The following is a 17,546-nucleotide window of genomic DNA, read 5'->3' on the forward strand; positions in this document are numbered from 1 at the left end:
TGAGAACATACTAGACGAAAACTGTTACATATTTGTAAGATACCGAATGATAATTATGATTATGAAAAATTTATTTCAAAAGTCTATGCATATAATATGAGACTGAGATCAAGAATAATAAATCATGTAAATTAAAATTATGTATATGATAAACAAACACAACACTACATAAGTGTAGTATAGCAATAGAAACAAGAACAGTGTATAATATTTTCAAAACAATTAGGTATATATTACCTGTAATTACCTGTAATTACCTGTAATTACCTGCAGTAATTACTTGTATATACTGTTAATAAATTTATACTATATTATACATATGATAACCCATCGTTTGATTTATTTCATACATAATCAGGTAGTAGGAACCTATCAGACACATATTATTACTTATGTTATTCAAATGTGTATCATGTTTATACTAAATATTTAAATCATAATTATTTGAATTGTATTACCTACTTTGATTTGTAATATTTTACATTATTAATATATATTATTTTGTGGAACTAATTTAAGTACTTTTTACATAAAAAATTACGATATGATTGAAATATATTTATTTTATATGTCATACTAATATAATATACTCTACTCTCTAGTGCAGTTCGGTCGTGAAACCACCTTCAGAAGCAATATATAGAAAGATGAAACAATCGACTTGGTCCCCCAAAAATCAATATCATATCTCTCCTTTCGACTTTCGAATATACTTATATAGTTATATAGGGATATATACAATATACCCCATTATTGATCAATTGTTTTTTTCTTATATTTTGTACTGAAAGCACTAGGGACTTAAGTTTTGCTTCAGATTCCCAACTGATATTATACTGCAGTTTCAATAATATCATAGTCATGTATTCTATATTATATAGTATGGTACAAGAGCGGTTTAATCGAGTTTCGGTTTGAACATGAAGAAAAAGTTATGCGAGAAGACATTTTTCGAAAAATCCAAAGTGTTTTACTATGCAATCTTCTCGTTCGTCATTCGAAGTCTTGCAAACTTCGACGTCATTCATGAAAAAGCGCGAATAATAACGACCGTTGTTCCCTCTTCCGCATACTCGGTACACGTTATGTGGTATTACGGTCGCATAGTGCAGGTATGCTTACAATTTAAAATAAATTTAATAAATATCGGTAAAGAAGAGCGGTATTAAAATTTTCGCTTTAGGACGGAAAATATATCTATCGACAGGCTGCATACTTTACCTCCGGCATCTTGACGACCGTCTTTCACTTCGCAGTTTTAAGTACGAGTTCGATTCGATAAATAAATAAAAATGAAATCGTCGAAAAAATAATAAAAAGGAAATAAAAAAATCTTCCTCCACTGTGTCTCGCTTAACCAGTTCTCCGGATAATAAACCGAGCGCCCGAGATTCGACCGGATCATTAATCACGCAACGTCTACGACCTAGCGGTATTGCTACTAATCTAATACTATTATTATTATTAGTGATGGGGAGCGATGGTATTTTCTCGATACGCCAATAAACTTAGCCCTATAGTATAGTATAATGGTATGTGCAGTATCGACTATCGAATATCAGATTCGTGTTTAATATTTATTTTCATTTTTATTTTATTTTATTTTTTTGGGTGTCGATTTCGATGTTTTATGATATTATTATTATAATGTTTCATTTTTTTATATGTTGACGACTTGAGAATAATATGATTTGTGAAATATAAAAATGAAACAAGTATCAAATATCGAAATCAATATTTTTGGTGTCACACATTAATAATTAATATAATTTCAGTCGCTATATTCACAACAAAAAATAATGCATTTTTGCACTTAAACTATAGGTAGCTGTTCCTGTATACAGTTTCGTCAAAAACCTCAGAGGGAGTGATAAAGTACAAAAAAATTTTTTTTTTTTACAAAAATAATATGTTTATGCATTTTTAGGCAAGTTCACCATTTTTATATTCGTACTGGACTTTTGTATTTTTATAATTCGCAATAATTAAAAAAGGCTTATTAAAATTTGTCTGAAATCGTATATTATTATAATATTATATACCGTTTATTGCTAATGGAGTTTTTAAGCGGAAATCGTCGTTTTTCGAGTATTCTTCTGCTGCAGATTGTTTTATTATAATATACACGCATGTGCGATGTGTGCTATCTCATCGCGTTAGGTATATTATTATTATACTTAAAACTTACACGTTTTCCTCGATTTATATTCCACGCGCTTGTTCCGCGCCCAGCGTTCGTGACTGGGGTTTTTTTTCAATCTAAATATCATTAACGGCGGCTGTAGCCCGTTAACGGCAAACATGAACCCAGAAATATTATGGATTTTTAATTGGTATACACGTAACGTACCTATTATATCTCGTGAGTTTTGTTTAGCGAAAAAGGACGTGTGTGATTATTATTATTATTATGAAGTATTACTGCTAGTGTGTACTGAATATTTATGAATAATCCATTCATTGATTAAATTACTTTTGGAAGTTACTTATTTACTAAAATTAATACAATTTAAAATATTTAAATACTGTCTAACCTTTGTTTTTTTTTTTTTTTGGTTTTATGTCCCATTGATAAAATTTTTAACTCAAACAAATTAGTCATATATATAATATTATAGACTGGTGTCCTGTAAATTGAAATCATTCATGATGAGTGATGACTGTAAACTAGCTTATTAGTCGTGAGTCACTTCCTGCAGCTATCTTTTTTATATAGTTAAAACTATATTACCTGTATCGTTTTCTTAGGAAACTATATGAATCACTCATAATTTGCGTACTTTAACGCGCATACACTAAACTATAAGAACCTTATTAGTTATTACTATAGATATTTTTTAAAGTTATATAATATTTTAAATGAATAGATGGAATAATTATATGAATTATATGTATATTGTATAGCATTATATGTGAAACGTTATATTTTACATAGTAAAAATTATATATTGTATGATTGTATATTATTTAATTTAAATTAAATTCCGGATGATCACTTATGACTTGAATAATACCGTATTCAATACTATTCATTATGATCGATACCATTATATAATGTAGATATTACAGGTAAAGACGTAAATTGTTTTGTGATTATACGATGCCCATGTTTGAAGTTTAGTTTCGTAACATAATATGAGCTGTAGGCGTTAATTGAGGAGTGTTCGAGTACAGTACGCCTATGGCCTATATAATATATATTGAATACTACAAATAGTGCTTTTAAAAAAGAGAGACAATAATGGCAATTGGCAAACTTTCATATTATATTATAATTAATAAATTTACAGTAACATTTTAAAAACTGTTAAAAATGTAAATATTATAATGGTAATAGGTAGCTTATAGATTTTCAATACAATTTATTAATTATTATATAAGACTCATAATGTACTCCTTCCTCCGTACAGCCACCCCGCTGTCAGCTATCCAGTACCTACCTGATTTAAGCGAGTACCTAATTATAAGTTATATGTGATTATTGTGTCACTTGTACTCGATATTTTTAAATGTCTAACAAGCCTATATCATAAATTCCAATAATCATATTATAACAAACAATATTATTTGTCACTTAAAAGTTATTATTTCATTAGTAATAACGACCTATTACTTTATTAGTGTTATTACCAACCGGTACTATATTCTATGATATTCATGACGGACACGATATTATAGTAGGTATATCGGTAATCGGAACAGACTACCTATACTGAGTTCTGTTCCATATACCAAAGCGATTAGTGGAAAACTTAGGTATTTATTGGAAAATCCCGTCAATGAATTGAAACTTTCTGATAAAAAAAAACCAACCGTAATTTTACTAGACGTTTTTCGCAACAATTATTTACTGATCGTAACTTGTTACGACGACGTTTGGCCTCCACAGACTGGTAGTGATCGAATATCGATATCGTCACATATCGAAGTTTTTTCTTCTTTAATTGGTACTGATGTGTTTCCTTTCTAATAGAGTCCTTTTTATGTTTATGTCACGAAAATCGTAAATCAGGCCATGTCCGTGTGGTGTGGTGACATCCTTATTGCAGATGGAATATTATGGTTTGCTCTGTGACGATTTCAAAACGCGTTTCTGATGGCTTTTACGAGTCGTTGAGTAAAATATAAATTTCTCAGCAAAACAAAAATAATTCCTAATTGGGATTAGGAACAATATATTCACTTTGTTGGATCCACAAAAATAGATGAACCTGACAAACAATAGACCGCAGGAGGAATGGCGAAGAGCGCTGCAAGTGTTGCACTCCTTGCATGCAGCAGAGCGCCGCACGAATCTTCTTGCGAATCAACGAGAATCCAAGGTTAACCTACCAGTTATTACCAGTATTACTAACTACGAATTCGTCTGGAAATTCTCTTCGTTTGGTCGGTAGGCGATGTGCTTAAAGTTCAACGCATCATAATATACGAAAAACGCATTACGTAGGCGAGTCGTTTCATTGCCACGCGTTTAAATATTTGAAATTCAAATGCAAAAAAGTAGTATATTATTTATGTATTTACATTTAAAATAATATGTTTATTATTATATACGTACGGTCAATTAATTTATTATATTATTATGTTTATACCTACGTCGCCGTTGCTCGTGCATAACGCGTACATATGTACAATCCGCTATATTTAAATCACTCGTCTGAGCAACTCGCAAATGCTGCAGATAATTAAAATCTAAAACTAAATTCGAATGATACACTTTAAAAGTACGTAACATTGGTATTTGTTGTCTCCGTCTTACCAGTGCGTAATATAGCAAATGTACGCTCAGCAGAACACTTTTAGCTCATCCTTTAGTTAAAAAATTACAGTGAATCGACCTATTATGAAACTTGATGGTAAGAATATTATCCGTCTTTTTAAGTGAGTTATGAGCATATAATATGCAGTACATTAAAAAGGCTCATAACTCACTTAAAAATTTAATTATCGTAAAAAACCAACGTACAAACACAGATTCACTGTAATTTAAAGGAGTTACAAGTGTTCTGCTGAGCGTAAATTTGCTATATTACGTACTGGTAAGACGGAGACAACAAATTATACCACTGCAGTTACGTACTCTTAACAGTGTAAATAGGTGTGTAGCTGTACCTACAATGATGTATTATACGCGCACCTTTATAGTGGTGCACGCCAAACCACTGCGGGCTATTGTTTAAAGCGGCTGCAGGCTATATTATTATGTTTGAACAAATACGCGTTTATTATTATTCGGATGTGCGCGTATATTACATAATTTATAAAATATGTATATTAAAGCATATTATATGGACAGCGCAGGATACGAAATATTGGCAAGTTACCACGTATAACGCTTGCCGATTCACTGCAGCCGTGTATTGTACACACATATGATATTTTATAATATATTAAAATTTGTATGATACCTTCCCACCTACTTAAAGGTTTCACGGTTGTCTTGCATATAAAAATGCATATATTTTAATATAATATTAAAAACACAAGTGCGTATTGTGTATACCTGTACTATACGTATTATTATTATGCGTTTCTTCGTTGTAACCGCGGTTTTTTTTATCGGCCACATCCATATTATTTTATTCGTATCTTAATTAAAATCGTCTGAACGATATTAATATTTCGTTATTTGTTGAATTATTTTTAATTTTAAGTAGTTATTCGCGTTGCAATATAATATTATCATTTAAATATTATAATTGTAATATTTATAATCATAATTGTCGAAGCTAATTGTTTACAGTTTCTTTTAATAAAAAAAAAAAAAAAAAAAATATTATAATTTACTTGATATGAATTATTATCACGTTCTATACGTATACGTGTATGCAACCAACAAAAGTGAAATACGCAATGCATCAACGATCGAACAATTTATATTATTTTTACAACTCTAAGTAGGTTTACCTTTAACAAACGAGATGTATAGCGTTGCACTTATACCCTATATGCTTATACATATCGTCGTTTGCAATCGAATTTGCGGGCCATAATGGTCGTACGCTGATCGCGGCCTTTTCGTTCAATATATTATATATATACGTGGTCCAAGTTGTTACAATGTGAATTATGTAGGTAGTTACCTATATACTTCCGCTTGTCGATGCGATCTTGGAGATTTCTTGTTAAAAACCTCGTAAAAGTGCACTGTGTGGACTGCGTTTGAAAAAATAAAAAAACGGTCGTGTAGATAACACGACCAGCACTTTTCGTTTTCATGTGTATATTATATATATCGTTAGGCAGCTTAATTCGTTATCTGTTCAATATTAAAATGTGTGTGTGTTTTACACTTACATGCGAATGTCGAATCGTGACGGTGGCCAAGGCAAGTTGCTAAACGCTCGAGATGTCTGACCCGAATACCGATTGACCGTCGTGCCGCTCGGTCGGTATCGAGCCAAAAAATCCTATCCACAGATATTATTGTAGGTATTATAATATACAGGTACACATACCTCTACACCTATAATATATCTTTCGAAAAAGAAAAAACTAACAATAATATATTATTATTGTATAATATATAGGTAATCGTACACGGTCGCAGAGTTGGATCGGATTCCGATGCATGGCCTTGGAAGAAGGGTTAGGGGAATGATTTATTTATATAATATAACACGTTATGCTATATCAACACTCTGCAGTTGAGTGAAAAGTATCATATCGAATAAAACAATACAACAATTATTAACTACGCGTTGTAAACTCGCGAGTAATGCGTCGATGCAGTATAACATCAAGCACGAGTACCTATATATGTTTATATAACCTAATGGATAAAATATTAGAAATAATCTAAAAAATAATAAGGGCAGTTTACCAGTAGGTAATAATAATAATAATAATAATAATGTTGTTTAGCGATCAGATTAGATCTACATCGGTCGTGCCCCAAGTATTATTATAATATATTATTATTGTTATTATTATAGTATAACACATGCTCTCTCGTGCGGCGAACGTTTTCGTAACGAAAAATCTTAAAATCTTAATCTTTTTTTTTTTGCATGCACTTGCAATCCATATAGAGGTACTCGTGTAGAAGCAGTCAATGCATGCGTAGGTAATACTCATAACGCACCTGCAAAGTATACCACACGTTATATACCCGGTATATCTTTAATATAATGTCTATATACGTTCGATGCATAACGCTTTTTTTAAACCATTCGAGAAAGTATTTTTCCGATACGAACAGAAAGACAATAAATATTATTTAAAAAAGAAAAGAAAAGAAAAATAAGCATAATATTACTTACTATCACATGGCGGCATTCTACATGTATAGGTACTATACGCGCTATCGTTAAGTCACGATTACTGAAAAACTTTAAGTGATTTGTATATTATTATATTCTATTCATTGGATTTTTGCCCCGTTCGAATTACGTATTCAACGTGAATTATATAATAAAAGACACACGTTTGTGTTTATTATAAAATATTATGTATGCTGCATTACTTTAACCTAAATAGTAAATACCATATAGGTGCTCATATTATTATAGTTATTACCGAGTGTACCGTGTACCTAACCATTTATTAATAAAATGAATAAACACTCGTTGCATCGTATAGCTAATTATGATTATTATTTATCGCTATTGCGTTTGCAGTAAATATTATGTATTTCACACGTTCCAAACCGATCGGTCGGTTCTTTTTGATTCTTTAGACTGTTCGTGTGCATTATTGAGTTATCAACGCCACGGTTGTTGAATCAGTATATAAGTAAGAGTTTTTAGAAATTTAGATAGGTGTAGGTATTATATCTACCCGACCCGATGCTAATAGGTTTATTTTTGTATACTAGTATTCTATTAAACCGATAATAAAATAGGTAAACCTTATAGGCACATCAATCCCAAATTACTAATTACAAAAAATAAAAATGAATGTAAATGACAGTAAACATAATATATTATTATTATATGTTGGTGTTACATATATAATACATTCTCAATCTCAAATACCGTATTACATAAACAATTTCTAATTACTTGTCGACTCTCAAATGTATTATTTCCATCATAAAAAAAATAATAATAATAATAAACGTACCAATGCAATATATATTATAAAAGCACATTATCTATTAATTAAAAAAAATGACATACTAAAATAATATATGATCGTCAATAATTTACTATGGTACAGGCGACTTCCACTCAAAAAGGTCACGTGCCATTATTATCGTACACGCGCATAACTGCTGCATGGTATATGGACTTTCACTCGTCAGTCTCAAGGGGTTTTTCGACAAGAAAAAACACCTCGTCTCACTTGCACAATTGTGTAATAACAATAATAATAGTTAGGCATAGCTAGATATGTATAATATAATAGTGCCACGATAATATTGTCGGTTGAAAAATTTCGCGACGTCGGATTATGAGGAGGTCTTGCGCGCTGCAGAAAAAGTCATCATAATAGATATTATTACTATTCTTTTCGAATTTGCTACATATTTGCAGTTAATGACGTACGCCCGAAACCGCGAGTAGGTACGTGCGGCGTGTGGTGTGCCAGCGCGTGTGATTTTCTCAACGATTTTGTTACCGGTTGAAATTAATTTAAGTTATTGTTTCGTTGTGTTTTAGGATGGATCGTCGGCGGTTAATAGCCGCAGTGTGGACACCGCTACTGTTCCTGCTCGTCTTGGAAAAAGGATACCGACATGGAGTTTATGCCAAACCAGGTGATTTGATTATAAAAGATTATGGAGTCACCGTATTTTACAATATCATATAGCATTCAAGTGCAGGAATAATAGCTATAGGTTATAGGTACCTATATATAATAATGCAATCTGCAACGCTATCAGACTGCAGATGATGTGGACGCGTATCTTGTGTACGATGAAAAATTCATCTGTGAAATATAAAAAAAAGTAGAATCTCATGTTATGCAGTTGGTATAATATGATATATAAACATTAAACAACACATATATTATTATAACCTATTATTTATCGTCTTAACAATCTGATTTTATTGTAATATTTATTTTATTTGAGTCCGGTCGTTCAGATATTACCGTGGCGATATATACCCGTATAATCGTATAAATACAATCTCGAAGAAATGAATAATAAAAAAAAAAAACCATTTACAAACCGACCCCAAAGAAATTATACGTGACGTCATTGGATAATGCAATAAATTCTACCTCCTATGTATAATAATATAATGATAATAATAATAATATATATCTCCATACGACTACATAATATGTAATGTGCGCGTATGTAGTGTGACAACAATTTTCTCCATGCCCATAAAAATATTAAACAAGTTTGTTTACTTATACGTATTATTCAATTGAAAAATAAATTAATTCGAAAATTACCATACACCAATACTTCATCCAAATGAGTTAATTAGTTAGTTCCGTGGGATTGTGTAATCGATTGTCGCTTCACATGTATATATATTTTATATAATATGAAACATAAAATTTTACGGCGGGTATAATATTATATATTATGAAAAACATTTACGGAGGATTGACGACCGGTTTGTGTATAGTGTATACCTATAGGGTCGTAGAACTCGTGTGAACATCTTACATATTGTGTTTGTATAGTTTTATATATTATGGATTTCGTGAATTATGCTCAATATCATAAGGTTAATGAAAAAAATAACAATCAAACAGGAAATTAAAAGTATCAAATATAGTAGGTAAAGTAGGTAGTCTTTGGCATATAATATATCTACCGATCGGCCGGCACGGGTTAGAAATGTTACCTCATAATTTCTACTCAGTGGCTAATCTGGGATTTTTTTTTGTTGATGGTGAGAGGAGGGCAAAATTGTTTAAAATAAAATGAAATACTGCATGTTTATGAAAACACTTTTATTATTAATTGTAATTTACAATAAATGTAGGTACTTGTAACAATGATTTTACAGTTATTTACTTCCTGTATGATTTACAAAATATCGATTGTACACGTTTTAAATCGAACTTATTTTTATTATATTTTAGGGCTATGCGAGATGGAAACTGGCCAAGGAAACATTGTGCTGGACATCGAAGAAAGTCGTGGGTCTCGTAAGTATATTGTTTCCAATAAAATCCAATTTGTCATGGCAATAAAAGAGGATCCATTTATATTACCACGTGACGCGTGTAGATTCGTTTCGGGTTACACAGATTACCGATGACCTGACGAGTTCATGTCGAAAAGATATAGTTTGATGCAATGAACAAAAGTCTATTCGTGCTCGCTGGTAGGAAACTGCTGCGGTATAAAACGATAAATTATTATTATATTTTTTTAAAACATTCAGTACGATAAACTTATGCTGATAGGCTCCATTGTGATATATAGTCATATATAGACGATATAGTAATATATCGCCATACGCAGTTAAATTTTTTCACAATTAATGTAATCGAGATCGGGAATTTTTTTTAAATCCCTCTTCGTTCGTTGTTGGCGGGGGGGGGGGACATTTGCTGGGTATTGGGTATGCCATACGATAATTATACATTTATACGTTTTCTAAACTTAGAAATTAATTTATAAAAAACTAGACCGTGCGAAAATGTTGTCCGAATAATACACTGTTTGTACACACCATCATAGTCACGCTGTATAATTGTCACCATCACACACGTTCACACGTCACAACTCGCAGCAACATCAAAAAACGTAAAGCTGATTATTACTCGTTACAACAATAATTGTACCGTTATCCTCGAGCTATTGGCATTTATTATATATATGTTATAAACACCTCGAGATGTGCGATGCCAACGTTAAGCGTGCCACCTTTACAATGGACTATCATCGTCGTACGGTCGCTTTTTATTGTGTCGGTATTTGACCTAATAATATTTACCTCAGCCAATCAACGACAGCGCGTAGACACAGATAGGTAGTAAATATATATAATAGATATGTCGACGTAGTGGAGTTCTTATTATGATATCATCTACTCTACAGTAAATAGTGTATGATACATACACACAAACACAGATAATATAATATACGTCTTATCCCAAATGTCATTCGATATATTATAGCAATAAGCAATATGTAAAATATTTCATCCGACGAAATCGAGCGTGAAACGGGTTAATATGTATAGGTAGGTGTATTGAGATATAATATTAAAGTACGCGTGGATCAGACTTCCACTTCACACGCCACACGTACGTCTATGATTATTGCAGTTATTGTTGTACATTCGACGACGAGCCGTTAAAACGATTCCCACGAATCCTCGCCTCTGCAGCGGTGCGCCCGAAAACGTTTCAGACACAATAATAACAATTATTTTTGGGTATTGTAGTCGGATTTTGCGGGAAATGAAAACTTCTCTTGGATTAAATAAATCGACCGTATATATAGTCATCCGACTGATATCTTTAATTTATTTAATTTATTTTGTAAAATACGCTGCTGCAGCAGTTTCGTGCAAGAAATCGCGTGCTTCCACAGCTGACTTTTAAAACGCTCTAATCGTAGTTAACGCACAATGATTATGCGTCATTATATATCTGGGCAATTATACATAGAGAAAACGCCCGAGGATGCTGTGCGCTTATGATGATAATATATTACATGAAGTATGAACTGGATATAATGATATCGTGATCTCCTTTAACGTGCTACAATAATAATGCAAAAACGTAAAATATGACCTCTAACATAACACACCTGTTGATTTTTTGTGTACAGAAATAAATCAACCCATCAAACCGGCCGAATTACCGATCATAGGAGATCCGTACACTGAAATATCTTTGGATTTAATTTTTCCGACGAGAAATCCAACGTTCACGTTAATCGGGAAACGTATCCAACTGACTCAGCCGCTGGACAGAGATGCAGAAAACTTGTCCCACATCGTATTTCAGGTACCAATTATACATGTGTATTATACAATACTTTTTTAATCATTTTGTTTTATGTACTTTTTAATAATATAAGTACTACAAATATATATAATATATTTTTTTGGACTAACTCAACACTTATTATGCCCTTTTTCTCTTTACTTTTAGGTCACGTGCGTGGTAAGATCTACCAACAAAAAGAGGACCATACCCATAATAGTCCGCACCACTGACATTAACGACAATGCACCAGTGTTTTTGGATACTCCTTACCAAGTATCGGTTCCCGAGGTACGTATTGCGAACAACGACGCGCTGACATAATTTTTAAATTTTAATCGTTATTGACTAAAGTTCTCATACTAATTCATTTTTGCCCGTGTATGTGTATACATAGTTGACAACAGTCGGCACATCTGTGGCAGCTGTGAAAACAGTGGACGCAGACACCGGCGTCAACGCTCTAGTCGAGTACTTAGTGATTCCCGGAAACGTACCGGAAGAAGAACTCCAAAAAGGCAGAGTCAGCGATGGCGTCAAACACTTTAAGATGAAGTCTTCCAATTCGGGCGAAATAATACTACAGAAGGGCCTGGACTTTGAAAAAGTTCAAAAGTACTTCGTAACGATCCAAGCAACGGTAAGTTTATAAAATTGAATGTGTGTATTCAAATCGATTTTTCGGAGGAAACGAATTTCTCTAACGAGTGTACACCGTATACGGCGCAGCTATATATTATATATTATATAGATATTGTTGTAATCGTAATATAATCTGCAGAACCTCAGTAATTTTATTTAACTCCGCGATGTTGGTTTTCATAAGCCGAAATCGACTTTTGGAACCGTATCCTCAACTACGAAACCGTGTAATATTTTTAAAATATAATATTACGTTTATGGTGCGGGGACACGCACTATACGCGATAGGGTTTAATAACGAGGCCAGAGTGGAAATGTCCAATTTAAGCAAGCCGCTCTAGTTACACTGGTATTTATTTCTTTCTTCCAGACCGGTTATAGATATTCCATTTTCCTTCCCATATATTATACGCATTTTATCCGATTTATTATATTATTGTATATCATACAACTATACCATACGCTTACACCACTTCCCTTAGCAAACCGCGAAACGTATGAAAAGGAGGGATTACACTTACCTACACACGTCGCCGCGCGTTTCGCACTGCAGACAAACGTCCTACGCCGTCATACCCGCGACCGCTGGTTTAGATTGAGCGCCTATATGGTATCATTCTCCTACGGATTTCATACATAGTAATGACTCATCATCAATCCTACACTTGAGATTTCGTATTATTATTTTTTCTTTTTTGATACCTTACGTCAGACAATAATATTATGATATGTTAGTAATAATTGAGTGTTGAAATTAGTCAAAAAATGGCGTTGGTGGTTGATAATACAATAATAATTATAATAATAATAATATACCATGTGCACGCGTATAATGTGTAATACGATCTGTTGACAATGGATAATCATATTTCAAGTCGCCGGCGTTTTAAACACATTTTTCGTGTTATTGTTCACTTTATGATATCACTTTATGCCACTTTATCATATAAATATTTTGTGCTATTCTTTTTATTATTTTAAAAATATTTATAGTTGATCAATTATACAATAGAAAACAAGTTTACACCTTATACTTCTATTTATAAAATGTTACTATACGTATGTACGTGTGTAGCTTGCATGGTTTTAATAATGACGTGAGCAAGTCATTCTGGTTAGATTAGTCAGAATAATTATTGAGGCGTAAAAATGTATAATAAACGTAGAGATCTTAAGAGTTTTTCTTTTAATTCGACCTCGAAGGTATAGTAATGATTCTATTTCAACACACATTAAATTTGAGTATTTAAAAACTGACATATTATTTGTTCTCGTGTCATAAACCCACTTATTAGTAATGCTATTTATATGGTCCACAATTCACAAAAGTTTGACCTTCACTATATTCGACCCCTGTTTTATCATTATTTATACGGTATCTATCAATTAAACAATCAAAATGCAATAAGCCGTTTCTGCTTTAATCGCCATAACGTAGTATCTAAAAGGTAATATAATTTCATATATTTCATACGATTTTTGAATTTGCTGTGGCCGATTTAAAAAAAAAATTCATACGACCTTTATTATTTCAAAAATGTATCTCACGGTGTTCACTATACCATGTTTTGAGTGATGATAAGAATTCTCGAAACTCCAAAACCCGGTCTGCAGTTTATTGCTTTATGCTTAATATTTAGTGTTATTATTATTATCTAGCTATCTAACTATAGTTAGTAACTACCTACCTAAAGATTGGAGGAAATCATTCGTAAATGTACGCTTCGATTCCACGTGTGTATACCTACTGTGTAATATTATATATATTATGTTATATAGGTACAGTTTGGTACGCTTCGAACAATAATATCGTAATTAATATTCTATATGTTTTTACCCGCCGTGTGTCGAATAAATAGAACAGTCGGATGTCGATGAACAGTAGGTGTAGTAGGTATTATAAGGTACAGTTGTTTATATTATTATTTGAGTATTACACGCATCCAAATATGCACGAGCACACGCGTACACACACGCTGAAGTGTACAAACACTATAGTTAGGTATATTATACGCATATGGTACATATATGCATATAGGTACACACACTGTATACCTATACATATGGCACATCTATGTCAGAACAGCAACGGTTGCAGAGGTCGAACACGTTTTTTAAACGTTCGGATGGGTGAATCGTCACAGTCGACGTGTATAAACGTTTTGAAATGCATAGGTTTTTCACTTTATCATTCGGTTGTTATTATTGGTGTGTTTTTTACGCCCTGGGACAGGCGACGGAGTTCGACGTTGGACCCATTTATCTGTACCCTCTGCTGCCGGTCGGTACCACGTCCCGTTTGTCTCCGGCGAATTAAATTTTCACAGCATCGTTGAACGAATGAAATGTAAACATGATTTCAGGACCGAGCCAAGAACCCCGAAGACAGACTCACGTCGACGACTACGCTTACGGTGATGGTAAAAGACGAAGACGATCAGGACCCGTCGTTCAATTATCAAGGATGCACGGTTCAGGACGGAGCTTGCATAAATCCGGAATATCACACCACCGTGAGTAACCATCGTATTAATAATATGTATAGTTCATGCACGCGTAAATATTACGTAATGATTTGAACGTGATATCGGTACGAAACAGAACGCGTTCGGGTTAATTTAGTCAATTATTTTCTGCTCTAAAAATCAAAATGACCAATCTGATATTTTAACATAATATTATACCAACATATAGTACCATACGTGAGTAGTGCGTACTATAGTCGTTTCATTCATGGGAGAGAGTTAAACATTTAACGCTTAACCGGTTTTCCGGTTGCCCGCAGGTTCCATACGAACTACTATAATCGTAAACTATATTACATATCGTCGGTTTCATAAGTGTGTGTGTTAAGGGAGGGGGGTAAATATAAATAGCATTTTTTTATCTTTGTGATTTATTATTTAAGTCGACTGATTATGATTTACGATGATAAACGCAAATACATATTATGTTCAGAAATCATACAAGTCGTTACAGATGTAAACGTGTTTTAATGGTATTCTTAATATTATATTAGTAATTACAATATAATATTTTATTCCTGTACTTCAAGTTATTCATGTTTTCTATTAAAATACCACAAAACCTATTTTATTTTCAGCAAAAATTACTTTTACTTGTAGCTTGTTCTATATAGCTTGTATTAATTCTAAGGTTCATTCATCATTTATATTTAGTAAAATAATGATGTCCATAAAGTTGGGAATTTTGTATATTGGACGATTAAAACAAATAAAACATCAAATGAGCTAAATTTTTCAATTCATTATTGTTGTCTTGTTGTAACTTATAAGTTATAATTATGTTTTATGTATGATATTTTATCATTTGTTTAAACCAAAAATAATAATCTGTTCTTAATTTATTTCATGATCAATATTAAATTTCGTTTTAACAAAGAATGATTTACTTTTACTTTAATGTACTTATATTAAAACTTAATTGGGCTTTGAAAATGTATACATTATTTACTCCATATATTTATATTTTATTTATTAGGTTGCTAGTGGTGTAAATTCTGGAGTCCTTACAATAAGACCAGAAAAAATACAAGCTGTAGACATGGATTCTTTGAATTATCCAATTGAATATACGTTTATTGATGGGTCTCCGTCATTCTACGCAGAATACTTCACCATTGACCCTCAGTTCGGTACTGTGAAACAAATAAAAGCTGTAGATACTAGTTTGACGAAGAAATTTTCAATAACTGTCAAGGTAAATTATAAAAATATTATTTAAATATAGTTGTACAAGAGCTGAGTTATCACAAATTTTCATGTTTAAGGCTGAAGAAGAATCACCCAACCACAGATCAACTACTGCTAAACTGTACATTGAAGTAAAACCTGTCGATATCAATCCACCTGTTATACATAGTTCTGCTGTTGACGAAGGATATGGATTTGTAGAAGAAAACTCTCCTGTTGGTACTAAAGTTTTAGATAAAAACGGACAACCAATCATGTTATCCGTAACCGACGACGATTTGGTAAATATTAAACTAGTTTTTCATGCAAACAAACATAATTATATGAAACTCGAAATAACTAATAAGAGATTTAAGTTTTTAAATATCTAAATATTTATTATACTCAAATGTTATTTATAGGGACCAAATGATCCTAAAGTAACTTATGCGTTTGAACTGACAACGAATTCTTTTAATGTGGATTCTGATGGATATATTTATGTAAATGAAGAAAAACTAGACAGAGATCCGCCAAATCCTGGAAAATACCGTTTTCAAGTAAATATAAATTTATGAAATCGGCTTACTTGTCAGTTGCAATCAAACAAACGATTTTTTAATGCTATAATGACAATTAATATTAATTTTAGATAGTTGCTAGAGAAGTTAATGGGCATGCTGGTAGCATTCCATACCTAATGACCGTATTCTTGAAAGATGTGAATGATAATCCTCCGCGAATGCCAATGTTGTCTCCGATCACGATACAAGCTGGAAATTCTAGGCGACAACTTGTCCAAGTATGTTGTGAATTATTATATTAATTGATTCTTATGAATTTTCATTGATTGTTCACATATTGCGCAGATTAAAGCAGTGGACAACGACGAAGGTCACAATGCTAATGTGTCATATAGTATATACCATGTATCAAACCAAGGTCACAGTAAATTCCATATTGATCCAATAACTGGCTGGATTGAAACCACTGGTCGAATGATGGCTGGTGATCAATATAGTATAACTGTCCAAGCAACTGATTCTGGGGGCTTATACACCCAAAGTATTGTTGAAGTTGTTGTAATAGCAGGCCCAAATACTAAATCCCCAGTATTTTCACAATCTTCATACGAAGTAACTGTTAGTGAAGGATCGCCAATAAACACAACAGTTATCCCTTTGAAAGCCATTGATCCCGAAAATGATCCCGTCACTTATGCTATTATGTCAGGAAATGATTTGAGGCAATTTACAATCGGTGAAAAAACTGGAATAGTCAGTGTTCTACGAAAATTGGACCGTGAAGAGCTAACTCGTTATCAATTAGTAAGTTTCTTGTATTTTAACAATGGGTAAA

The 17,546-nt window shown here is 32.4% G+C and overlaps 1 protein-coding gene across 2 annotated transcripts in view; it reads left to right on the forward strand.

Annotated features, from left to right (window-relative positions):
- Positions 1 to 17,546, forward strand: part of Cad99C (cadherin 99C) — a 61,478-nt gene that overhangs the window by 32,700 nt on the left and 11,232 nt on the right. For both annotated transcript variants that reach the window (XM_015524248.2, XM_015524249.2), the window contains exons 2-12: positions 8,604 to 8,701; positions 9,994 to 10,059; positions 11,696 to 11,874; positions 12,022 to 12,144; positions 12,251 to 12,493; positions 14,859 to 15,008; positions 15,997 to 16,215; positions 16,286 to 16,489; positions 16,610 to 16,747; positions 16,840 to 16,989; positions 17,057 to 17,515. In XM_015524248.2, the coding sequence (XP_015379734.1) occupies positions 8,605 to 8,701; positions 9,994 to 10,059; positions 11,696 to 11,874; positions 12,022 to 12,144; positions 12,251 to 12,493; positions 14,859 to 15,008; positions 15,997 to 16,215; positions 16,286 to 16,489; positions 16,610 to 16,747; positions 16,840 to 16,989; positions 17,057 to 17,515 (2,028 nt within the window). In that variant the 5' untranslated portion in view covers position 8,604. The remainder of the gene's footprint in view (positions 1 to 8,603; positions 8,702 to 9,993; positions 10,060 to 11,695; positions 11,875 to 12,021; positions 12,145 to 12,250; positions 12,494 to 14,858; positions 15,009 to 15,996; positions 16,216 to 16,285; positions 16,490 to 16,609; positions 16,748 to 16,839; positions 16,990 to 17,056; positions 17,516 to 17,546) is intronic.

The sequence above is a fragment of the Diuraphis noxia genome, unplaced genomic scaffold (genome assembly GCF_037042655.1).
Source record: "Diuraphis noxia isolate RWA-SAM2 unplaced genomic scaffold, SU_Dnox_SAM2 contig0004, whole genome shotgun sequence".
Lineage (NCBI taxonomy): Eukaryota > Metazoa > Arthropoda > Insecta > Hemiptera > Aphididae > Diuraphis > Diuraphis noxia.